The sequence below is a fragment of the Hyla sarda genome, chromosome 5 (assembly GCF_029499605.1).
Source record: "Hyla sarda isolate aHylSar1 chromosome 5, aHylSar1.hap1, whole genome shotgun sequence".
Classification (NCBI taxonomy): Eukaryota; Metazoa; Chordata; class Amphibia; order Anura; family Hylidae; genus Hyla; species Hyla sarda.
The window spans coordinates 279,661,935-279,688,990 of NC_079193.1; the positions used below are offsets into that span (position 1 = coordinate 279,661,935).

The 27,056-nt window shown below is 42.5% G+C and overlaps 1 protein-coding gene across 7 annotated transcripts in view; it reads right to left on the bottom strand.

The window, feature by feature from the left end:
• CCDC178 (coiled-coil domain containing 178) overlaps positions 1-27,056 on the bottom strand; it is a 372,333-nt gene that overhangs the window by 31,333 nt on the left and 313,944 nt on the right. For 5 of the 7 annotated variants that reach the window (XM_056521798.1, XM_056521799.1, XM_056521800.1 and 2 more), the window contains exon 18: positions 18,992-19,126. In XM_056521798.1, coding sequence (XP_056377773.1) covers positions 18,992-19,126 — 135 coding nt within the window. Of the gene's footprint in view, positions 1-18,991; positions 19,127-20,049; positions 20,270-27,056 lie in introns of those variants that run through there. The other 2 variants (XM_056521806.1, XM_056521805.1) reach the window with 2 other exon arrangements.

Sequence of the window (27,056 nt, forward strand, 5' to 3'; positions counted from 1 at the left end):
GGCTACAAAAAGCATTTACAAGCTGTGATACTTGCCAAAGGGGGCAGTACAAGATATTAACTCTGCAGGGTGCCCAAACTTTTGCAGACACCAATTTTTTTGTTTTCTGTTATTTTGAAAGTGTAAATGATGGAAATAAAATCTAACTTTTGTGGACATATTATAAGAATGTCTAATCTGTAATTTGATGCCTTTTGGAGATTTTTCCATCTTTCCTTGGCTTCTTTATGCACATTAATACACATTTTTACCTGGGGTGCCCAAACTTTTGATCCCCACTGTACCATGCTCCATAAAAGTTCCTTCATTTTTGGAACTCATTTCTAAGAATTCATGTAAAAGATGGTAATTTCACAAAAGGTTAAATTCTTTTTTGGTTCCAGGACCAACACTTGGACCTATTGGACACTTCTGTTGCATAGAGCTCAAAATGTAAAGCATTGATAAATGAAGTCTCGCTTTAGTTAATAAATGGAGTATCTCTTTCATTGTCCTTTGTCAGCAACATTCATTTTGATGGAAAGTGAGTTTACAGGGTTACATGATTGAACTACTCAGCCAAGTCAGTGTTGGCAAATGAGGGGCTAAATTATTGATGTTACACATTAATGAATTCTGATGAGAAATAAAACACAGACATTATGATCCAAGTGATCTATAATTATTTTTGTACTTTAAAAGCAATTCTGTTCTTTTATTTCAAAATCAGTTCTGAAAAATAAAAAAAAAAGTTATTGATTATTACTGAAGCCATTAGAAAATACTCTGCACTGATATGTAAATAAAAGGTTTAATGTATCCAAACCTTAAAGTGTACCTGTCGTTAAAGGGGTACTCCGGTGAAAAATTATTATTATTATATATTTTTTTTAATCAACTGGTGCCAGAAAGTTATACAGATTTGTAAATTACTTCAATTTAAAAATCTTAACCCTTCCAGTACTTATCAGCCTCTGTATCCTCCAGAGGAAGTTCTTTTCTTCAGTCTCTCTGCTCTCTGCTGACACCTCTGTCTGTCTCGGAAACTGTCAAGAGCAGGCTAGGTTTGCTATGGGGATTTGCTCCTGCTCTTGACAGTTCCTCAGACAGAGAGACGCGTCAGCAGAGAGCAGGTCAGACAGAAAAGGTAGGGTCAGACAGAAAATAAATTTAAAAAGAAAAGAACCTTCCTCTGAGCATGCAGCAGCTGATAAGTACTGGAAGGATTAAGATTTTTAAATAGAAGTAATATACCAATATGTTTAACGTCCTGGCACCAGGTGATTTAAAACAAATAGTTTTTCACTGGTCAGAGCCCTGCTTGTCCTCAGTGTACAGAGCTCTGCTTGTCCTCAGTGCACAGAGCCCTGCTTGTCCTCACTGCACAGAGCTATGCTTGTCCTCAGTGTACAGAGCCCTGCTTGTCCTCAGTGCACAGAGCCCTGCTTGTCCTCAGTGCACAGAGCCCTGCTTGTCCTCAGTGTACAGAGCCCTGCTTGTCCTCAGTGCACAAAGCCCTGCTTGTCCTCAGTGCACAGAGCCCTGCTTGTCCTCAGTGCACAGAGCCCTGCTTGTCCTCACTGCACAGAGCCCTGCTTGTCCTCAGTGCACAGAGCCCTGCTTGTCCTCAGTGTACAGAGCCCTGCTTGTCCTCAGTGCACAGAGCCCTGCTTGTCATCAGTGTACACAGCCCTGCTTGTCCTCAGTGCACAGAGCCCTGCTTGTCCTCAGTGTACAGAGCCCTGATTGTCCTCAGTGCACAGAGCCCTGCTTGTCCTCAGTGCACAGAGCCCTGCTTGTCCTCAGTGCACAGAGCCCTGCTTGTCCTCAGTGTATAGAGCCCTGCTTGTCCTCAGTGTACAGAGTTCTGCTTGCCCTGAGTGCACAGAGCCCTGCTTGTCCTCACTGCACATAGCCCTGCTTATCCTCTATGCACAGGGGCCTGCTTGTCCTCAGTGCACAGATCCCTGATTGTCCTCATTGCACAGAGCCCTGCTTGTCCTCAGTGTACACAGACCTGCTTGTCCTAACTGCACAGAGACCTGCTTGTCCTCAGTGTACAGAGCCCTGCTTGTCCTCAGTGTACAGAGCCCTGCTTGTCCTCAGTGTACAGAGCCCTGCTTGTCCTCACTGCACAGAGCCCAGCTTATCCTCACTGCACACAACCCTGCATGTTCTCAGTGTAAAGAGCCCTGCTTGTCCTCAGCGTAAAGAGCCCTGCATGTACTCAGTGTACAGAACCCTGCTTGTCCTCAGTGCACAGAGCCCAGCTTATCCTCACTGCACATAGCCCTGCTTGTCCTCACTGCACATAGCCCTGCTTGTCCTCAGTGTACAGACCCCTGCTTGTCCTCACTGCACATAGCCCTGCTTGTCCTCAGTGTACAGAGCCCTGCTTTTCCTAAGTGCACAGAGCCCAGCTTATCTTCACTGCACACAGCCCTGCTTGTCCTCAGTGTACAGAGTCCTGCTTGTCCTCAATGCACAGAGCCCTGCTTGTCCTCAGTGTACAGAGCCCTGCTTTTCCTAAGTGCACAGAGCCCAGCTTATCTTCACTGCACACAGCCCTGCTTGTCCTCAGTGTACAGAGCCCTGCTTGTCCTCAGTGCACAGAGCCCTGCTTGTCCTCAGTGTACAGAGCCCTGCTTGTCCTCAGTGCACAAAGCCCTGCTTGTCCTCAGTGCACAGAGCCCTGCTTGTCCTCAGTGCACAGAGCCCTGCTTGTCCTCACTGCACAGAGCCCTGCTTGTCCTCAGTGCACAGAGCCCTGCTTGTCCTCAGTGTACAGAGCCCTGCTTGTCCTCAGTGCACAGAGCCCTGCTTGTCATCAGTGTACACAGCCCTGCTTGTCCTCAGTGCACAGAGCCCTGCTTGTCCTCAGTGTACAGAGCCCTGCTTGTCCTCAGTACACAGAGCCCTGCTTGTCCTCAGTGCACAGAGCCCTGCTTGTCCTCAGTGCACAGAGCCCTACTTGTCCTCAGTGTATAGAGCCCTGCTTGTCCTCAGTGTACAGAGTCCTGCTTGCCCTGAGTGCACAGAGCCCTGCTTGTCCTCACTGCACATAGCCCTGCTTATCCTCTATGCACAGGGGCCTGCTTGTCCTCAGTGCACAGATCCCTGATTGTCCTCAATGCACAGAGCCCTGCTTGTCCTCAGTGTACACAGACCTGCTTGTCCTAACTGCACAGAGACCTGCTTGTCCTCAGTGTACAGAGCCCTGCTTGTCCTCAGTGTAAAGAGCCCTGCTTGTCCTCAGCGTAAAGAGCCCTGCATGTACTCAGTGTACAGAACCCTGCTTGTCCTCAGTGCACAGAGCCCAGCTTATCCTCACTGCACATAGCCCTGCTTGTCCTCACTGCACATAGCCCTGCTTGTCCTCAGTGTACAGAGCCCTGCTTGTCCTCACTGCACATAGCCCTGCTTGTCCTCAGTGTACAGAGCCCTGCTTTTCCTAAGTGCACAGAGCCCAGCTTATCTTCACTGCACACAGCCCTGCTTGTCCTCAGTGTACAGAGCCCTGCTTGTCCTCAGTGCACAGAGCCCTGCTTGTCCTCAGTGTACAGAGCCCTGCTTGTCCTCAGTGCACAAAGCCCTGCTTGTCCTCAGTGCACAGAGCCCTGCTTGTCCTCACTGCACAGAGTCCTGCTTGTCCTCAGTGTACAGAGCCCTGCTTGTCCTCAGTGCACAGAGCCCTGCTTGTCATCAGTGTACACAGCCCTGCTTGTCCTCAGTGCACAGAGCCCTGCTTGTCCTCAGTGTACAGAGCCCTGCTTGTCCTCAGTGCACAGAGCCCTGCTTGTCCTTAGTGCACAGAGCCCTGCTTGTCCTCAGTGCACAGAGCCCTGCTTGTCCTCAGTGTATAGAGCCCTGCTTGTCCTCAGTGTACAGAGTCCTGCTTGCCCTGAGTGCACAGAGCCCTGCTTGTCCTCACTGCACATAGCCCTGCTTATCCTCTATGCACAGGGGCCTGCTTGTCCTCAGTGCACAGATCCCTGATTGTCCTCAATGCACAGAGCCCTGCTTGTCCTCAGTGTACACAGACCTGCTTGTCCTAACTGCACAGAGACCTGCTTGTCCTCAGTGTACAGAGCCCTGCTTGTCCTCAGTGTACAGAGCCCTGCTTGTCCTCAGTGTACAGAGCCCTGCTTGTCCTCAGTGCACACAACCCTGCTTGTCCTCAGTGTAAAGAGCCCTGCTTGTCCTCAGCGTAAAGAGCCCTGCATGTACTCAGTGTACAGAACCCTGCTTGTCCTCAGTGCACAGAGCCCAGCTTATCCTCACTGCACATAGCCCTGCTTGTCCTCACTGCACATAGCCCTGCTTGTCCTCAGTGTACAGAGCCCTGCTTGTCCTCACTGCACATAGCCCTGCTTGTCCTCAGTGTACAGAGCCCTGCTTTTCCTAAGTGCACAGAGCCCACCTTATCTTCACTGCACACAGCCCTGCTTGTCCTCAGTGTACAGAGCCCTGCTTGTCCTCAATGCACAGAGTCCTGCTTGTCTACAGTGTACAAAGCCCTGCTTGTCCTAAGTGCACAGAGCCCAGCTTATCCTCACTGCACACAGCCCTGCTTGTCCTCAGTGTACAGAGCCCTGCTTGTCCTCAGTGCACAGAGCCCAGCTTATCCTTACTGCACATAGCCCTGCTTGTCCTCAGTGTACAGAGCCCTGCTTGTCCTCACTGCACATAGCCCTGCTTGTCCTCAGTGTACAGAGCCCTGCTTGTCCTAAGTGCACAGAGCCCAGCTTATCCTCACTATACACAGCCCTGCTTGTCCTCAGTGTACAGAGCCCTGCTTGTCCTCAATGCACAGAGTCCTGCTTGTCTACAGTGTACAGAGCCCTGCTTGTCCTCAATGCAGAGTCCTGCTTGTCTACAGTGTGCAGAGCCCTGCTTGTCCTCAGTATACAGAGCCCTGCTTGTCCTCAGTGTACAGAGCCCTGCTTGTCCTCAGTGTACAGAGTCCTTCTTGTCCTCAGTGTACAGAGCCCTGCTTGTCCTCAGTGTACAGAGCCCTGCTTGTCCTCAGTGTACAGAGCCCTGCTTGTCCACCCACAGTTACTGTATTTGGTCTTGTAACAGAGACACACAGGCAATAGTTGCAGGGGCAAAAATATACACACTTTTTTAACCAATGTATGTTACAAATATGCATATACTGTTATTTACTACATTATATATGGAAGATGATCATCACTGGTTCTTCCGGCACTATAAGATTACATGGTATCGGGGGGGGGGGGGGGGTGTCAATCTCATGGCATAAATAATAATATAAATAATAATAATAATTCTAAATCCAAATCTGCTCTCATTTTATTCTTAATGCTGATCCCTCATACTGATATAAGTGGTGGATCTTTTGTGTGTGGGATGCAAGCTGTTTAGAACTTGTTTGCAACATGATGAGACGTTATTAAGATGGGGTTGATACTCTTTCCTTTAGCCATCTTCTTGACTGGTCTGGGTTGCAGGAAAGCTAAATGAAGCAAAGTACATAGATATTCTTCATGAAAACTTGATCCAGACTGTACGTCAGACTGGGCCAAAGGTTCACCCTAACCACATAGCCAAGACAACAAAGGAGTGGCTTAGGGACAACTTTGTGAAGCTATGTTCACATGCCAGAATTTCTGCATGGAATTTGGCATAAAAATTTAGCATGAATTTATAGCAATACACTTCTATGGCATTCCGCTGTCACATTCACACAGCAGAATTTCTTCTGAAGAAATTCCTTTGAAATGAATGGGCAATTAAATTATACGGAATTTACTGCAGAATTTTCATGCAAAATTTGCAGGAAATTTTGCTGTGTAAACATAGCCTAAATGTCCTGAGTGGCCTAGCCAGAGCCCTGGCTTGAACCCAACCAAACATTTCTAGAGAGACTTGAAAATGGCTCCCACTGATGGTCCCCACCGACCCTTACAGAGCTTGAAAGGATCTAGAGACAAGAATGGCAGACAAGAAGAAAATCCCTAAATCCAGGTGTGCAAACATTACATAGTGGCATCATACCCGAGAAGACTGGGAATCTGTATTGAAGCTGCTTCCCAGAGATGGTTGTGTAACCTCATAAACAACAATGGTGCTTGTATGTAGAGGTATACTTGGATCCTATTCACAGCCTTGCTGCAAAGGGTATATACGGGAGCACGAACAAACTTCACAACAAATGCAGGAATATTTCGGCGCTGACCAGGACCAACACATCAGGAAAGGTAGAATAAACTTTTATTTTTTGTCATGCAATGTGTTTCACTGGGCATGGGCAGCTTCCTCAGTTCCCAACATGGACAAAGGTGGCAGCAGGGAGCACTGAGTCAGAATGGGAAAGAACTACACAACTTCCTCATGAGCATACAGCAGCTGATAACTAATGGAAGGTCATTTTTTTATGAAGGTAATTTACAAATGTATATAACTTTCTGGCATCAGTTGATTGGAAAACATTTGTCCCCATGGAGTACACCTTTAACCCCGTAAGGACATCAGGATTTTTAATTGTTGCACTTTCATTTTTCCTCATCGCCTTCCAAAAGTCATAATGCCTGAAATTTTGTTCCTACAGACCCATATGAGGGCTTGTTTTTTTATGTTACTAATTGTACTTTGTGATGACATCACTCATTTTACCAAAAAATCTACAGTAAAACAAAAAATATTCACACAGCAAAATAAAAAAAAAGCCATTTTGCTACTTTTAGGGACCATTGTTTGTATGCAGTGTACTTATCAGTAAAAATGACACATTATCTTTATTCTGTTGGTCCGTACAATTAAAACACAATTAAAACAACACAATTAAAACAATATCAAAGGTATATAGTTTTTTTTAATCAAATCAGTATGCCTAAAATTACCCTATTCTGACCCCTATAACTTTTTTTTTACTTTCCTATATATGGGGATGTATGAAGGCTCAGTTTTTGCACCTAAATCTGTAGTTTTTATCTACTATTTTTGTTTTGATGAGATTATTTGATAGCTTTTTATGATTTTTTTCTCTGCTATATGAAGTGACCAAAAATCAGTAATTCTGTACTTTGGTATTTTTTTACATTCACGTCATTGACTGTGCGGCTTTAACATTATAGTTTACTAGTTCGGACTGAATGCAGTGATACCAGATTCTACAGATTCTAGTTTTCTTTCTATTTACATTATTTTATTTGAAAAATGGGAAAAGAGGGGTGATTCAAACTTTAATCAGGGAAGAGTGTTATCCACGTTCGTTAAAATAAATAAATAAATACATTTTATTCCCTATTTTTTTAGTCCCCATAGGAGACCGGTACATGCAATCTTTCAATTGCACTGAAAAATGCTGTGCCATAGTACAGCATTGATCAGTGTTATGGGCGCTCCATTGCTGCAGGTTGCTAACACTGCCTGCAGTACAGGAGCACGAATGGGATAGGAAAGAGGCAGGCAGGGACCCTCCATCCGCCCTTTCAGCTGATGGGGACCCTGCGATATTTCCCGAAATGCTTTTTACCCGTTTTACCAGGTTAATGATGGACATTGGCCCAATAATGATGTATGGCATTACCCATATGACGTCATACAATGGAAGTGGGAGAAGGGCATACATTTATGCCCAATGTCCTGAGGGTGTTAAGTTTTAATCACTACAGATATCTTTACAGAAAATAAAAAGCAGTGGGTGTGCTTAATCTGTCAAATGTCCGAGAATTCAGTACGGTGTAGACCACTATTGGCTACATCAGCATTTTCACATGCAAAATTTAGGGAAAATTATAAAAAAAAAGGTGTAATGGTTCCCAAGACTCTAAAGAACAATGGAGTTGGGAGTGAGTAATGTTGTGGATAAGTGCACTGGTAGGGGGTAACGGTGAAGGGAAGGTCTAAAAAAATGGGGGAATGTAGCCTTAAAACACCAAAAAATGTAAAGTGGCAGAGATTATGGGTTAATAATTCCTATAATTCCTAGTTTTAGTATAAAAATTTATTTCAAACAGATATCCAAAGTGGATGCCAGCAATCCACTCTGGTAGGTATACAAAATGTATATAAACAATAAAAACAAATAGTAAATCAATATTTTAAATAGCCAAAGTCACTTGACACTAGTCCATAAATTGCCAGAAAAGGTTCCGTGCAATAAAGATGAAAGAATTCAGATCTCACTTGCAAAAACAATGGGGCCGGAGAAGTGCTAGAGTACCGCAAGTCCTGCCCACTGATGCAGCGCTGGTTGTATAAACGCCCGTGCTTAGGTGGTATGTAGCGCAACTCGGCAGTCGGCAAACTTGTACAATAGGTATTTCAATGTAGTTCACTCACCCAACCTTAGAGGGGGAGAAGGTCATCCACGGTCTCGACATCCTGGTATGTTGTAACGGCGCTCACACAGGCTTGGGCGCCGTTACAACATACCAGGACGCCGAGACTGTGGATGACAATGAACTTGGAATTATTAACTCATAATCTCTTGGAATTATTAACCCATGATTTCTGCCACTGTACATTCCCCCATTTTCTTACACCTTCCCTTCACCGTTCCCCCCCTACCACTGCACTTATCCACAACATTTCTCACTCCCAACTCCATTGCTTTTTAGAGTGCTTGAGAACCATTACATCCTTTTTATAATTTTCCACAGATATCTTTACATAACTGTTTCAATGCTATGTTTGAACATTGCAGTCAAACTCCTTGAATGGATGTTTAGGTTCTATCTGAAGGAGCATACTTTTTATGTAGTAAGTGCCAGCCCCTCCATCTTCAATATAATAGATTAAATGTTGGAAAACACTAAAACAGTTCTGTACATACAACTGAAGTGTGTCTTATGGCAGAAGCTTGATATACTAAACATGCACCTCTATCAGATATGACACTTGTAACACAATAATAGTAGTAATGCTGTTTGTCATATGATAAGAAACAGGTCAATGTGACATTCACTTAAAAATAAAGCAGTACAACAGAACACTAGCAGAGATCTATGCGTGTCTAAGGGACCCTCTATATATTATAGACAGCCCCACAGCCAGACAATGGGTAATTACAATAATACATATTTCTATCTGAAGGGCTGAGCTGATTTTATAAGCTATAACCGTGAATGGTTTATTTCAGTGCTCAGAATTTGAACGGAGAATTTATCTTGGTAATTTCCCGATGTCAGGTCTATATTTTATGAGAGGGGTCCACCTTGATTCCTGTCCTTCCTGTCATTCATAGAAGAACATTAGGACAGGAGCCCTTTTCAAACTCTCACTGAACAACCAAGTCCAATAACTTTCTTATAGTTTTCTCAATGCATCATGTGTTATTTCTGAGTATAAAGTATAAGGACATAACACTATTACGTACAGGGATGTGCAGAAGAAAGGGGGTACAATAATAAAAATCTATCTGAAACATCCCATCCTTGGACTGTGCGGATTGGTTTGCAATGTGTTCTCTCACTTTCCTTTTCCCTAGTGGGTATTAAAGAGACTTTTCTGCTAGCTCCTTCTTACCTTGTACTATTAGAAAGAGCAGACCCTGAGCTAGTGATGAGTGGCAGGGGCCATATTTGAATTTGCAATATTTTGTGAATATATGGACAAAAATTCATGCTATGTTCGCTATGTTTGTTCCCTTTTTTTACCATGCGAAAATTCGTAATGAAATTTGCATAGTGCGCATACGCAATTATATCTTTCACCTAAAAGAAGGGAGGGATCAGTGTCGTCTGGAAGTATATTTGCATATACGAAATATTGGCGCTCCACACCGACTCACACAGTAAATAATATTGGAGCTTTCTTTGGACCACAAGCTGGAAGCAGGGAGGGATGATCACTTTTTTTCTACACAGTACAAATATTCGTCATTAAGAATATATATCACTATATTCTAAATATTAGCAAAATCGCAAAGTACTGATATTCACAGTAAAAATTTAGAATATTGGCACTACCCTGAGCTAGGATTCTGCCCACTGTTTGTGTAAGGGCTGCCTTGAATGTATTTTGGTACTATTTTCTCTCATTAGAGCTATGTTTGTGCATGTGGCCAAGTAGGGATTTTACACTACATGAGATGACACATACACCAAAATCCAGCCAGTTTTAGAAAAAGTGTTGATCTTTATGGGGTTACATTACAAGATTACTGAAATAAGGTTTATCTTCTGGGGTACGAAAGCTCAAGACTCACCTGCTACTTCTAAGCAACCTATGGATGCAGTGCCAAGAGAAAAGAAACTTGAAGTCCTGACTTAGATATTTTACCCAGGTATAATTTACACTTCTCCTCATAATCATATTTGTATCTAGACACCTGCTTGTCACCAAAACCGGGAGAAAGGCCTCTTACTTGTCCGCACATGCCAATATCAATGTCATTTCAGTGTTAAATGTGTTGTGCCCAGCTTGTGCCACCACAAAAAACACCCAGCAAATTGCTAAGCCAGTTCTCTTATGTAAAAAAAAAATGCCATTCAAATGGAAGAAAATAACTGTGTGTACACTGCAGGCTAAGAAAGCAAAATCCCCGATTTTGGCACTTAGAATGTGGATTTTGCTGGATTGCTTTATGGGCAGCATGTCGCTCTTGTAGAGCCTCTAAAACACCAGTACAATTAAAACTTTTGAGAAATAATCTAATTTGGGAAACTACACACTTCCCATAAAGTCCCCCATACAGACACAGCTCATTTTGGCCTTGAGGATTTTAATTTTAGCATTTTCATTATTTCCTCCACACCTTGAAGAGACATTTTGGAAACAGACAAAAGTAATATGTCCTTAGAACCGTTTCACAATCATATGATCTATGAATCTCTACATGGGAAACTGGAGAATAGTGTGAAGAAGTTAGAGGATACCATTGCTGCAATAAAAAAAAAACTAAGTTTCAAAGGGATCTAAATGATTTCAGGACTGAACAGGTGTATGAGTAGGGAAGGCATGGCACTCTAGTTACCACTAAACCTATCCTCAAATCCTAAAATAAAAAAACAAAATCACAAATCCACTGAAGAGAAAAGAGTTAAAGGGGTATTCCAGGATTTTTTTTTATTTGACTATGCTACAGGGGCTGTAAAGTTAGTGTAGTTCATAATATAGTGTCTGAACCTGTGCGTGACTGTTTTCTCACAATTCTTATGTGATTTTCACCACAATATTTATTTTTAACAGCATACAAAATGACTGTTGTCTCAGATTTTTCTCAGGTTGCAATGCGGCCGAGACTTGACTCAATAGTCAGCTGATGACAGGGACCCTGTCTGCTTCAATGGGTGGAGCGATCGCTTGGTGGGAGAGAGATCAATCTGTAACTAATGCAACAGCTGTAGGCACCCTGATTGAAAACCACATGTCTTTTGAATGGATGCAGCTCATTTATGTTTCAATGGGAGGGGTGGCTGATGTGTGGGAGGGAGGAAAAAGGTATTATGGGATTTGTAGGCAAAAAAGGAAAACTCAAACAGGAAATACCAGTTCACAAAAAGATAGCCACAGTATTATGGTAATCTCACAACATAATCATACAGCAATCGCCAATGGCAACAGATCATACGCAAAATGGTATAGAAACAGCAAAGAGGCGTATATAGATCAATTTATCAAAATGTATTTAACATAAATGCAAGCACAGACATTTAAAACATTCAAATACCAACAAAGGAGAGAGGTAAGTAAATAAATACAGATGCCCAATGTAATGGACATACATATCCAGGGAAAACCAATGGGAAAAAAGAACAGTGGAGGTCTGAACAATGCCCAGTAACAGAATTGTGCCAAGGCACAAGGTAAATGTGCATGTAAACATTTAACACTACGGTGCAAAGAAATATACAAGCTGCAATAGGGATCAAGACAACACACTGACATTGTAGTACTAGTATAGTAGTAATGCTGTAACTTGCCTAGTGGCTAACAGTTGTGGACCTCCAGCACCCGACGTTTCATCACAGCATTATTACTATACTAGTTCTACAATGTCAGTGTGTTGCCTTGATCCCTATTGCAGCTTACTTAAGTGTAAGGTGATCTGCTAAGATGCTTGTATTAGGGATCGACCGATTATTGGTTTGGCCGATATTATCGGCCGATATTCACAATTTTGGACGTTATCGGTATCGGCAATTACCTTGCCGACAATGCCCCGCCCCCGGGCCAGAGACCGCCGCTGCCCCATTGCCTCCCCCATTCCTGGTTTTATAATTACCTGTTCCCGGGGTCCGCGCTACTTCTGTTTCCTGCGGCATCCTGCATTATTGCTGTGCGCTGCGCAATGACGAGTGACGTCCTCAACGCAACATCATCGTCAGTGCGCACAGTGACAGCTCAGGACGCCGCCCGAGCCAGAAGTAGCGCGGACCCCGAGAACAGATAATTATAAAACCGGGGATGGGGGAGGAAATGTGGCAGCGGCGGTGGTTGGACTCAGGACCGGCAGGGGGAGAGAAGCGGGCAGCGGAGGTCTCTGGCCAGAGGATAGGCAGGGGGGGCAGCGGCGGTGGTGGATGGACTCAGGAGGACCCCAGGACAGGCAGGGGGAGATAAGCAGGTGGCAGCAGCGGTCTCTGGCCCTGCAAAAGCCACTGCAGTTCATTGATTTAAACGCCCAGTTTAGAAGCAAATCCCCATAGCAAACCTCTTCTAAACTGGGCGTTTCCCGAGACAGGTGTCATCAGAGAGGATTTAGACAGAAAAGAACAACCTTAACTTCAGAAGCTCATAAGTACTGAAAGGATTAATATTTTTTAATAGAAGTAATTTACAAATCTGTTTAACTTTCTGGAGCCAGTTGATATATATAAAAACGTTTTTTTCCTGGACTACCCCTTTAAATCATTGATCTGCAGCGGCTTCTGGAGGGTTGGGGGGGGGGGCTGCGGGAGAAATAGCCGATAACTTATACCGTAATATCGGTATAAGTTATCGGTTATCGGCCTCAAAGTTCACAGATTATCGGTATCGGCCCTAAAAAATCAATATCTGTCGATACATAGCTTGTATATTTCTTTGCACCGTAGTGTTAAATGTTTACATGCACATTTACCTTCTACCTTGGCACAATTCTGTTACTGGGCATTGTTAAGACCTCCACTGTTCTTTTTTCTCATTGGTTTTCCCTGGATATGTGGGCATCTGTATTTATTTACTTACCTCTCTCCTTTGTTGGTATTTGAATGTTTTAAATGTCTGTGCTTGTATTGATGTTAAATACATTTTGATAAATTGATCTATATACGCCTCTTTGCTGTCTCTAATCTCACAGCATAGCCAGATCCTTCCTAAGCATTTCTTTTACTGTCTGGCAGGTACGTACTAAAATCACCTTATGGTGGATACAGGCCCGTCGCTACAGGACCGGCAAACCAAGCATTTGCTTGGGGCCCCGAGCTGGCTGGGGGGCCCCGAGCAGAGCCAGTGCTTGCCGTCCTGTAGCGACGGGGCAATTCCCCCCATCACCAGGGCCGGATTAACAATCATGCTCTTGGAGCTTGTGCTCCGGGCCCCAGACACCCAGTCAAACAAGAGGGCCCCCAAATGCCTGACATTTTTTTTAAAATACACTCATTTGCAGCTTTGGAGTTCTTCTCACCTCACCACAATCACGCTCCCCCACCCCCGCTGCACTTGGTATCTTCCCTCAGTATCTTCCCTCAGCCCGGACTCTTCTCTCAGCCGTCTGAGCAGGAGGAGGGGGAGGGGGGAGGAGAGAGCACAGAGATGTGAGGAAAGGAGACCGCAGAGGCTGTACAACATGGGGCCTGACTATAGTAGGTGTCCCTGCATGTATATATGTATAAGCGTGTGTGTGTGTGGATATATATATATATATATATATATATATATATGTGTGTGTGTACATATGTGTATGTCTATGTACTGTGCCTGTGTGTGTGTTACTTCTGTGGATCTATACCAGTGTTTCCCAACCAGGATGCCTCCAGCTGATGCCTCCAGTTGTTGCAAAACTACAACTCCCAGCATGCCCGGACAGCCAAAGGCTGTCTGGGCATGCAGGGAGATGTAGTTTTGCAACCTCTGTAGGCATTCTGGTTGGGAAACACTGATCTATTCTATCTGTGTGTGTATGATGCATGTATAGTATGTAATGTGTACAGTATGTGTGTGTGTATATGATGCATGTATAGTATGTTATGTGTACAGTGTGTTGTGTGTCTATGATGCATGTACAGTATGTAATGTGTACAGTGTGTGTGTGTATGATGCATGTACAGTATGTAATGTGTAAAGTGTGTGTGTATGATACATGTACAGTATGTAATGTGTACAGTATGTGTGTGTATGATGCATGTATAGTATGTAATGTGTACAGTGTGTTGTGTGTGCATGATGCATGTACAGTATGTAATGTGTACAGTATATGTGTTGTGTGTATGATGCATGTACAGTATGTAATGTGTACAGTATGTGTGTGTATGATGCATGTATAGTATGTAATGTGTACAGTGTGTGTATGATGCATGTACAGTATGTAATGTGTACAGTATGCGTGTATGATGCATGTACAGTATTTAATGTGTGCAATATGTGTGTTGTGTGTATGATGCATGTACAGTATGTAATGTGTACAGTATGTGTGTTGTGTGTATAATGCATGTACAGTATGTAATGTGTACAGTGTGTTGTGTGTATGATGCATGTACAGCATGTAATGTGTACAGTATGTGTGTGTATATGATGCATGTACAGTATGTAATGTGCACAGTGTGTTGTGTGTGTATGAAGCATGCATGTACAGTATGTAATGTGTACAGTGTGTTATGTGTGTATATAATGCATGCAGTGGCGGATCCGGGGGGGGGGGGTACGGGGAAATTGCCCCCCCCCCAGATAAATTTCCCCATCACTTTTAAGGACATCCCTCTTAAGGACATCCCATGCCTCTGTTAGCCCACTGACGTCCCGTGCGTGCGCCCATTGGAAAGCAACGCGGAGGAGCGGAGCAGCGAACAGGACATGCGCTGGCCAGCATGGTAAGTGACCAGCGGCACATCAGCTTCAGTGCTCCGACCACCGCTCCTCCAGTCCCGGGACCTGCCGCTATGGTGGCCGGACCAGAGGAGCAGTGGTCGGAGCACTGAAGTAGGGCAGTAATCAGGCATACAGCCTCCAGCCATACACTGTATGGCTGGAGGCTGTATGTCTGTGGGGGAACATACTACACCTAATGTGGGGGGACTATACTGCACCTAATGTGGGGGAACTACAGCCTAATGTGGGGGACTGTACAGCACCTATTGTGGGGAACTATACTGCACCTAATGTGGGGAACTATACTGCCTAATGTGGGGGAACTGTACTGCACCTAATGTGGGGGACTATACTGCACCTAATTTGGGGAGCTATACTGCACCTAATGTGGGGAACTATACTGCACATAATGTGGGGACTATACTGCACCTAATGTGGGGAAACTATACTGCACCTAATGTGGGGAACTATACTGCACCTAATGTGGGGTACTATACTGCACCTAATGTGGGGAGCTATACTGCACCTAATGTGGGGGGCTATACTGCACCTAATGTGGGGGAACACTGCTAGCCTAATGTGGGGAGAACTCTGCTGCACCTAATGTGGGGGAGGAACTCTGCTGCACCTAATGTGGGGGGAACTCTGCTGGATCTAATGTGGGGGGAACTGTGCTGCACCTAACGTGGGGGGAACTGTGCTGCACCTAACGTGGGGGGAACTGTGCCACACCTAACGTGGGGGGAAATGTGTCGCACCTAACGTGGGGGGAACTGTGCTGCAGCTAACATGGGGAGAACTGTGCTGCACCTAATGTGGGAGAACTGTGCTGCACCTAACGTGGGGAGAACTGTGATGCACCTAATGTGCGGGCCTCGTATCGACGTTCGCTCACGTCGTGCTCCCAGAAGTCAAGGGCCGGCGTTACTACGTCCTGACGCCGGCCCTAGAGCGTGACATGCATGAACATCAGGGGGGGGGGGGGCTCCATGTCCATTTTGCTTGGGGCCCCCAAATTCCTTCAAACGGCCCTGGGTGGATAGCCCCTTTAAGTCTAAAATAAAGGTGCAAAAAGTATTCCTTTCTGTTAGAAAATGCCTGCTGGAGTTAAAATACATATGAAGCTATTGCAAGACTCATGGCCCAGATTTATCAAACTGTGTGAGAGAGAAAAAGAGTGATTTTCCCCCAGAAACAGCTCAGCTAATGAGCTATGGTAAAGTGAAAGCTGAGCTGTGATTGGTTTTTGTGAGGAAATCACTCAATTTGTTCTCTCATTTTGCTAAATCTGGGCCAATGTCTTTTGCTAAGCATTCAAAAATACAGGTCTTCAGTCTAAGTGAAGATGCATACATTTTTCAAGTGTTCCATAAAAAATTGGGAGATGCAATAAGATTGGTGTTCCAAAATAGTTAAGAAGAAATAGCTTTTGTATGAAAAGGCTAAGAAAATATCCACGTTTTTTAAACACAAGCAGAAATGCTATCTGTTTGAGTAAACCCAGAAAATACACGTAACTTGGCCTTAGATGCCTACTCCATGTTCACTCTCAATGCTTTCAATTCATATTCACATAAACACAGGTAGGAACACTATGGCCCTCATTTACTGTTGTGCTACCAGCAAAGGGCCACTGAACACATACAGAGGTATCAAATATAGACAACAATTTAACCCCTAAGGGTTAACAAAAACCTCTATATAAGTATGGGTTCTTGATAAAACATAACTTTTATTACTGTACCTCTTGTTACGTTCCTTGAGGGGTGTAGTTTCCAAAATAGTATGCCATGTGTTTATTTTTTGCTGTTCTGGCACCATAGGGGCTTCCTAAATGTGACATGCCCCCCAAAAATCATTTCAGAAAAACTGACACTCCAAAATTTGTTGCACCTTCCCTTATGAGCCCTCTACTGCACCTGCTGAACACTTCAGGTAGACATAAGAGGTGTTTCCTTACACTAGAGAAATTGGGTTACTAATTTTGGAGGCTTTTTCTCCTTTTACCCCTTGTAAAATTTCAAAAACTGGGTCTACAAGAACATGCCAGTGTAAAAAATGAAGATTTTGAATTTTCTCCTTCACTTTGCTGCTATTCCTGTGAAACACCTAAAGGGTTAACAAACTTTCTGAATGTCATTTTGAATACTTTGAGGGGTGCAGTCTTTATAATGGGGTCAATTATGTGGTATTTCTAACATGAAGGCCATTCAAATCCATTTCAAAACAGAACTGGTCCCTGAAAAACTCTGATTTTGAAAATGTTGTGAAAAATTGGAAAATTGCTGCTGAACTTTGAATGCCCGGGTCCTTAAGGGGTTAACATGTGTGAAACCTTGGCAGGGGAGTTTGCTGGTGCTAATGTCAATTCCTCTAAAAGTATTTTAGTTTACATATGTCTATCTTATAACAGCCATGACTATGCGCCTGTAGTCGAAAATCGCTGGTGTGGTCTGACCACTCAGTCTGTATATTTGCTTTAAACTAAGAAATACATTCTACATTTGCTGAACTTGCTGGACGCCTTTTACTTTTCACACCAAAAATAAGTCAGTGTAAGAAGAATGTGTGTAAGAAGAAGTGTGCTTTAGCCACCAATGTGTTATCTGCTTGAAATTCAGCTTTATTTTAGGAACTTGATTTATTGCAAAGTGGCAACGAATCAAACTGAGCTCCACTCTATAGCTGGCCATACAAATTGTATATTAGAATTTCCAAAGGACTGGCTTACCATCTAAAGTGTATGGGGACCTCATGACTCCTCCTTAGAGAAAGGTCAGGCATGTTGGATTTCTCATGGACAAATATTAGGGAGATACGCTGTCACCAAAGGAGTCTGGCAGCTGCTTTCTTCTATCTCACCATTAAAGGGGTACTCGGCCCTTAGACATCGTATCCCCTATTTAAAGCATAGGGCATAAGATGTCTGAGCCAGATGACTGGCGATGCGGGGCAGAGGCTCATGATGGCACGGTCACACCCGGTGGTGATGTCATGGCCACGCCCCCTCAATGCAAGTCTATGGGAGGGGGGGTGACGCCCCCTTCCGTAGACTTGCATTGAGGGGGCATGGCCGTGACATCACAAGAAAGCAGCTGCTCTAAACGAACGCCAGGTACAGCAGGGAGATCGTGGGGATTCCCAGCGGCAGGACCCCCACGATCAGACATCCTTTGGATAGGGGATAAGATGTCTAGGGCTGGAGTACCCCTTTAAGAACACAGTCAAGTGTCCATGTGTATGGGGTGATATGGAGTTATAGCTGTTTCTTGTAGAAGTGTTCAGCCATCAGCAATCTAAAATGTAAAGCCAGCTTGGACACCAGACACTATAATCAATAAGACCGGATGATAAAGTATCTGATTGGCTTATGCATACAGAGGAATATCAAGAAAATGGGGCAAAACATGAGAAAATGTATAGAATCATGCAACTTGGCATGTATATGTTATATGTCAGGGACGCCGCTGCTCAGCTTTTGGAACAAACTGTTCAGAATGCTGAAGCTGGTGCCAAGAGCTCGTGATGTCATAGCCCAGCCCCCCTCATGATATCATGCCCCACCCCTTAATGCTAGTCGATGGGAGGGGCCGTGATGGCTGTCACGCCCTCTCCCATAGACTTGCATTGAGGGGGTAGGTTGTGGCATCATGAGGGCGGGGCTATGACATCACAAGCTCCCGGCTCCAGCATTCAGAACAGTTTGTTCCAAACGCTGAGCAGCGGAGTACCTCTTTAAGGTAATGTCCAATACCATAGGTTTATTGTTGTTGAAAACACTGTCAGAGAATGATGTGTGTATGTATGTATATACTTGTGTATATATGTGCAGTATGTGCATATGAAGGCGGAGTACATCAAGAAATCTATGCATGCTATTGAATTCATCCCGCATGCCATTTCAGTTTATTAAAGAAGTCAAAAATTCATAAAATACTGATGGAATATGGTGTAAATGCTTCATCACCCTACCCATCATTTGCTTTTCAATATAGATCCGAATGATCTTTCCTACTATTTTGCAATCACCTACCTGCACAGCTAATATTTTGTGAGCATTCTCTTGAGAGGCTGCCTGGAACCTGGCCAGCCCAGCCTGGTTATAGAGACCTCGTTGTTTGAAGAACTCCACCAAAGCCCGGTGCATCCTGCTCTGCAGCACGGAGATCTACAAAAAAAAACAGAAAGAAGAGGAGGGGGTGAACGAAAAAAAACCACAAGGCAGAGCAGGAAAGGAAATTAATGGCAGTGTTCAAGAAGAATGATGGAGGGAAATATAGAAAGCAGTCAATAGCCCATTCTGCACTGTACAGACCTGACAGGAATTTCACAGTCTCTTGGTTTTTCAGCCCACTCATGTGCATTCATCAGAAACCAGTCACATCTGGCTGCCAGGATGGGGGGTTAATTTTCTCTAAATGCCTCAGCAGTTTTGTTCTAGCTGAAGCAAACTCTGTGACTGCAAAGCTGATGAGTAAAATATTTCTACTTCACCCAGTTTAACTCAAAACCGATAGCTTTAGAACATATTGAACATTTTTGTTTGGGCTTTTATTTGATAAAAGGAATCCTCCGAGGCCTTCCGAGCAACGCGTCAGGTCAGCAAAACATTTAAAATGCAAGGTTAGGACTTTGATGGACATCATGTTTTCCCTTCTTTTCCTTGTACAGCTTATCATAGCCTGGCAATGTGTGCTACAGAGCATGACAAAACTAAAGAGAATTAACTCAGCCATCAAACGCTGAGAGAGAACAATAACAGGATAGAAAATTCCACACAGAACTCCCTATTAATCTGACTCGCTATGAACATATGACATGTCAACATGCACCTATGCTAGAGCGAAAGTCGATTGTGAAAAAGTGACGCAAGGTGTCTTCTAAAATGTATCACATCCTGAGGATCACACAGCAGTACAATGACTAGAAAAAATTGTAGTGCAAATCTATATATATATATATATATATATATATATATATATATATGTACGGACATCCAAACTGTAACATTGTAGCAATACAATTTATTGTTCATGTAACATTAAAGCTCTGAAAGATCAGGCAGAACTTATCATTTAGTTTGTAAATTAAGAATGCACCATTAAAACCATTAAAGACCATCTCCACTAACTAAAAAAAGAACACTAAAAAGCTATAGCCTCCGGGAGTGTGCATGGTCATGGAAGAAGCAGTCACAAGCAGGTCCTGGTGCCCCTATAACACCAGTATTATAAATGGCACAGGGTAGGTGGGCAGCCTTGTAGCCTTCCTACAGATTTTCTGTTCAATCCAGGAGCCTTAAAGGGGAACTCTGGTGGAAAAAAAAAAATGTTTTCAAATAAACTGGTGCAAGAAAGTTAAACAGTAAATTTGGAAATAACTTGTCCGTGTCAGGAACTGTCCAGAGCAGGAGAGGTTCTCTATGGGGATATGATTCTAATCTGGACAGTTCCTGACACGGACAGGGGTGTCAGCAGAGAGCACGGTTGTCAGACAGAAAAGTAATTCACACATTTCTGTTTTTACAGCAGCTAATAAGTACTGGAAGGATTAAGATTTTTAATAGAAGTAATTTACAAATCTGTTTAACTCTCAGGCACCAGTTGATTTGAAAGCATTTGTTTTCCACTTGTTTCCACCGGAGTTCCCCTTTAAATATTTCTCTTGCTATAGCAATATGGTGGATGCTGGGAGGAGAGCAACATGGAAAATAATACATTCCAGATCCAAAATTCTGAATGACTAAGGAAGATCATGGACAAATATTTTAAGTTACAGAAGTAACTAATAATTTTAGTATGATAGGATTATGTCTTTATTTTAAGCTGTGTTTACCGGAATGTGCTATAGCAAAAATACCACTGGGTGGCTCATTATGACTGAATATAAAAATACACCCAAAGTTTTGATTTGTCAGGGTCTGGGTGCTGGGATCTCTACCGAATGCTTAAAGGACATCTTCAGCAAAATACAACTTATCCCCTAGGGGGGATAAGTGTTTGATCACGGGGACCCCACATTCCCGCTCTATGTGGCTAATGTGCGTAGCATCAACCTTACTGAGGTCGATGATACGCCCCCTCCACGCCCCCTCCCAATACAGTTCTATGGGAGAGGCGGAGAGACACGAACGCTGCCTCCCCACCTCTCCCATAGAGATACATGGAGGAGGCATGTTGGCCGCGAGGTCATGCTGCGGCCAGCACACCTTCTGCAAGGGAGAGCCCTGGCAGAGCCATGGCCCCGTGCAGGAGATCACGGGGGGTGTCAGCGGTGGGTTCCCCCCGATCAAACACTTATCCCCTATCCTGTGGATAGGGGATAAGTTGTATTTTGCTGCAGATGTCCTTTAAGCGAACATGCAGCCGCACCCACTTCCATTTAGCTCTGCTTGAACTTATGTATAGATAACAGAAATTCCATAGACTATGAGAGGGCCACATTAATCTGGTGACAAGAACCCTGATCACTGTATTGGTTGTCTTTTACAAAACACTCTCATTTACTAGTGGTTAGAGAGACTCGAGCAGCAACTCACAAGTACCGCAGACTAGGAAGCTTGCACTCTCTCTATAGTCCGCATTAAATAACAGTGATTTAAGAAAAAAACTACAACCCCAAAAAAAGTAAAATGTTTTAATGTTTTAACCAGGGTCTATAGAACCTTGTTAAAGGGAATCGGTCATCACCTAATATTACCTATTGTTCGAGTATTTTTTTTATGGGGAACTTTGGTGGGAAAAAAAACGTTTTCAAATGGTGAAAAAAGTTAAACAGATTTGGAAATTACTATGTACATATGTTAAGCCTTCTAGTACTTATCAGCTGCTGTATACTACAGAGGAAGTTGTGTAGTTCTGACCACATCTCCCATATGACCACATTGCTCTCTGCTGCAACCTCTGTCCATGTCAGGAACTGCCCAGAGCAGGATCAGTTTACTATGGGGGTTTGCTTCTACTCTGTATTACAACAACCTTTTTAGGGGTCGCCCCCCAAGGGGTTAACCCTAAACTAGAAACCCCCCTTAAAACTGAATTTTATTGAGTCATTTAAAATGTGTGAGCTCCGGTATAGTGTTTAAAAACACAGCTAGTAGTTGCCTATATAGTATGCATGCATCCTGTAACTTCTTTAATAGTGATACTGTGCTTTGACAGCACTAATGTGCAGATGTCGCTGCACTAACAGATGGGCACTGATAGCTGCTGGTTAAAACATGAATAGCCCTCCGCTTCCCGACGTTTCGTTGGTTTATCCAACGAAACGTCGGGAAGCGGAGGGCTATTCATGTTTTTAACATGTTTTTAAACATGGCTGGCCCCATAATAACGTCAGACAATAGAAACAGTCAGACAATAGAAACAGTAGAAAAAAACATGTATCTGTCTCTTATCAATTTCTAAATAATAATATAACAATATAATAATAGTGCTATATTCTATCACTAGTTTTGTATGTGCCCACTACAATGTTTAACCCCTTAAGGACTCAGGGTTTTTCCGTTTTTGCACTTTCGTTTTTTCCTCCTTACCTTTTAAAAATCATAACCCTTTCAATTTTCCACCTAAACATCCATATTATGGCTTATTTTTTGCATCGTCAATTCTACTTTGCAGTGACATTAGTCATTTTACCCAAAAATGCACGGCGAAACGGAAAAAAAAATCATTGTGCGACAAAATCGAAAAAAAAACGCCATTTTGTAACTTTTGGGGGCTTCCGTTTCTACGTAGTGCATATTTTGGTAAAAATTACACCTTATCATTATTCTGTAGGTCCATACGATTAAAATGATACCCTACTTATATAGGTTTGATTTTGTCGCACTTCTGGAAAAAATCATAACTACATGCAGGAAAATTTATACGTTTAAAAATGTCATCTTCTGACCCCTATAACTTTTTATTTTTCAAAGTACAGGGCGGTATGAGTGCTCATTTTTTGCGCCGTGATCTGAAGTTTTTATCGGTATGATTTTTGTTTTGATCGGACTTTTTGATCACTTTTTATTCATTTTTTTAATGGTATAAAAAGTGACCAAAATATGCTTTTTTGGACTTTGGAATTTTTTTGCGCGTACGCCATTGACCGTGCGGTTTAATTATTGATATATTTTTATAGTCCGGACATTTACGCACGCGGCGATACCACATATGTTTATTTATTTTTTTTTTACACTGTTTTATTTTTTTTATGGGAAAAGGGGGGTGATTCAAACTTTTATTAGGGAAGGGGTTAAATGACCTTTATTAACACTTTTTTTTTTACATTTTTTTTGCAGTGTTATAGGTCCCATAGGGACCTATAACATTGCACACACTGATCTCCTATGCTGATCACTGGCGTGTATTAACACGCCTGTGATCAGCATTATCGGCGCTTGACTGCTCCTGCCTGGATCTCAGGCACGGAGCAGTCATTCATCGATCGGACACCGAGTAGGCAGGTAAGGGCCCTCCCGGTGTCCGGTCAGCTGTTCGGGACGCCGCGATTTCACCGCGGCGGTCCCGAACAGCCCGACTGAGCAGCCGGGTCACTTTCAGTTTCACTTTAGAAGCGGTGGTCAGCTTTGATTTATTCTGATGCCATATTTGGAGTCGGGAAGGAATTTTTACCTCTAGTATGAGTTTTTTTTTCCTTCCACTGGATCAACTCAACAGGAACTCAATAGGAATATAGGTTGAACTTGATGGACTCTGGTCTTTTTTCAACTTTATAAACTATGATACAATATATAAGTTATCATTGACCAATAGCTGCTTAGGTCCCACTGATATTCATACGATATGTTGAGGAATATGTTTTGGTGGCTTGGTATTCTTAACTGTAGAGCATGTTAATAATACAGTATAACATAAGATTTTTGATGACCATGCCTGTTCCTTCATGGCTTTGAGACGACCAGTCAACTGTGTGTGTCTATAGACCTATTTTGTCTTCGAATATAGTCCTATAAATTCTGCGTGCCTGTTGAAAATGGACAAGTAAAACTTGCTTCAAGTTTGACTGAAATCCCTGCCTCCAAAAAGTAATGATCTACAATCTAGAGAAGATACAGTTTCATCCTTTTCACAGAATGACAAAGCTGGTAGCTGTCAAGTCTAACTCACCAATATATAAGATATATTTATACAATTGCCACAACCCAAAAAGCTTAAATTGAACAAGCTGGAAAGATTCTAAATCAATAAGAACAGTTATAGGGGTACTCCACTGGAAAACACTTATTTTTTTTTTTTTTTTCAATCAACTGGTGCCAGAAAGTTGTACAGATTTGTAAATTACTTCTATTAAAAAAAAACTTATTCCTTCCAGTACTTATGAGCCACTGTATACTACAGAGGAAGTTCTTTTCTTTTTGAATTTCCTTTCTGCCTGACCACAAGTGCTCTCTGCTGACACCTCTGTCTATGTCAGGAACTGTCCAGAGCAGGATAGGTTTGCTATTGGGATTTGCTCCTACTCTGGACAGTTCCTAAAATGCAGAGAGCAGCAGAGAGCACTGTGGTTTGACAGAAAGGAAATTAAAAAAGAAAATAAATTCCTCTGTAGTATTCAGCACCTGATAAGTACTGGAAGGGTTACATTTTTTTAATAGAAGTAATTTACAAATCTGTTTAACTTTCTGGCACCAGTTGATTAATAAAAAAAATTTCAGTGGAGTACCCCTTTATAGGGATAAGAAACAGAATTTGTATAGATTTTATGTTCAGCTATATGTGTAAGAGCACTGCTTCCTGTATCTGGACTCCTTACAGAGACACACAGGTAATAGCTGTAGGGACAAAAATATACACATTTTTTAACCAATGTATATTACAAATATTTATTTATTTATTTATATAGTGCCTACAGATTCCGCAGCGCTTACAATTATGGGGTACAAACAAAGACAAGTATCAGACATAAAATTACACAATAACTATTCAAACAAGAGGTGTGGGGATATGTTGGGGATATGTTGGGGATATGTTGAGGATATGTTTAGGATATGTTGGGGATATGTTGGGGATATGTTGAGGATATGTTGGGGATATGTTGAGGATATGTTGAGGCCAATTAGAGACTGTTGTAGGCCTGTCTGAAGAGATGTGTTTTTAGGCCACGTTTGAAACTATGGATGTTGTTGTTGAGTCTGAGGGATTGAGGGATAGCATTCCAGAGAACCGGTGCAGCACGAGTGAAGTCTTGGAGACGGGAGTGAGAAGTTCGGATTATAGAAGGTTAGTGTGAGATCATTAGCAGATTGGAGAGAACGTGTAGGATGGTAAACGGAGATGAGAGAGGAGATGTAGGGAGGTGCAGCATTGTGGAGAGCTTTGTGTGTGAGACTGAGGATTTTGTACAGTATTCTGGACTGAATTGGTAACCAGTGTAGTGACTGGCACAGGTAGGAGGCGTCTGTGTAGTGGCTGGAGAGGAAGATGAGTCTGGCTGCGGCATTAAGGATGGACTGGAGAGGAGAGAGTTTGGAGAAAGGAAGGCCTATTAGTAAAGAGTTACAGTAGTCGAGGCGGGAGTGAATCAAAGCAATAATGAGAGTTTTAGCAGTTTCAGTAGTGAGAAACGGGCGGATTCTTGAAATGTTTTTGAGATGCAGGTGACAAGAACATGAAAGAGACTGAATATGGGGAGTGAAAGACAGATCAGAGTCAAGTATAACTCCAAGACAACGAGCCTGCTGCCCGGCAGTTATGGTAGTACCACATACCGAGATGGAAATGTCGGGGTTAGGTACAGTATCAGTTGATGGAGAAAAGACAAGAAGTTCTGTGGTTTAAATATAAATGTAATGGTATTATCTACATTATGTAAAAAGTTTTTGTTAACAACAGGTACACTTTAAACCCAAATATGTTAGTGTACAGAGGACACGGAGAAGACATCATTCTTTATATGGTTTTGGTAAAACCATTGGTGATTGATTTATAGAGCAGAAACATTTATTATTATGATTATTATTATTATTTTTATGGTGCCCTTGGTTCCAGCAGTAAATGGAGCTATAGATGACCAGTCTGTCGCACAAAATGGACTCCAAAGGAGCCCAATTAATCCCATTTACTTTAATAGATCTCATTGGGTTCCTGGCCAGTATTCATCATTTCACTGGATTCTAACCAGACAAAAAATTGTGTTGATTTAGTTTTTTAATCTGTTTATTTGGACCGATTCTGCAATGGAGGCTCCAAATGTACAATAGTCTATCTGAGGAGCTGGTTTTAGCAGAAACAGTTTAAGTACAAAGTTCATGAAGACTTATCTAAATCTATGAAATCCTGGTCTGAATGTATTTTTTTTATTTTATTTACATTTTAGAACATTTTGTCCAAAACTGGAAAAAGGAAAAGGAAAACAACGTTCTATGAGGTATCCCCTCCTTCCATTAAACCACATTATCTCAGTAATTCCCTTTACAGCTGTAGTGTCGGTACCCTTGGACAACCGGGCACTTCTCCAGTTTTCCTTACCTACTTACACATATTATATCCAGATATGTATTTAGGACAGGTGTATAATAACTAAACCAAAAAATCTTAGGTAGTTCCCATGGTCAATGCAATATACCAACCCCCCTTAGAGCTTAAGCCCCTTAGGGACTAATTCCGTTTAGTTAAGGAACCCCCCTATCATAAAATAATTTCTTTATTGCTTCTTTTTTTTTTTTTACATTTTTTTTTTTTAAAGGCGTTTGTATCCTGCGAAACATTGGGGAGGTCTATTTGTGATATGTTTTATATGGTATGGTCTGTAGATTATGGGAAACACTAGCCAATAATGATTGGAATCTAGCATTCAGTGGACAATTTAGGTGAATTAATACTCATTGGACATCTCTGAATATCCCATGATAGAAATATTGATAAATACGTATAACATTTGCCATATATTATCACTTTGTAATTTTTAATACACCTCTTTATATATATTGTGTGCACCAAGGGGATAATTAATTATTAATATTATTATTATTATTATTATTATTATTATTATTATTAATTAAGAAAATGATTTTCTAATTAGAGGGATCTCTAGTTAAAGGGAATTTGTCCCTGAGGGGTGCAAGCCCTTAGGGGGTTTGGTATATAATTTTA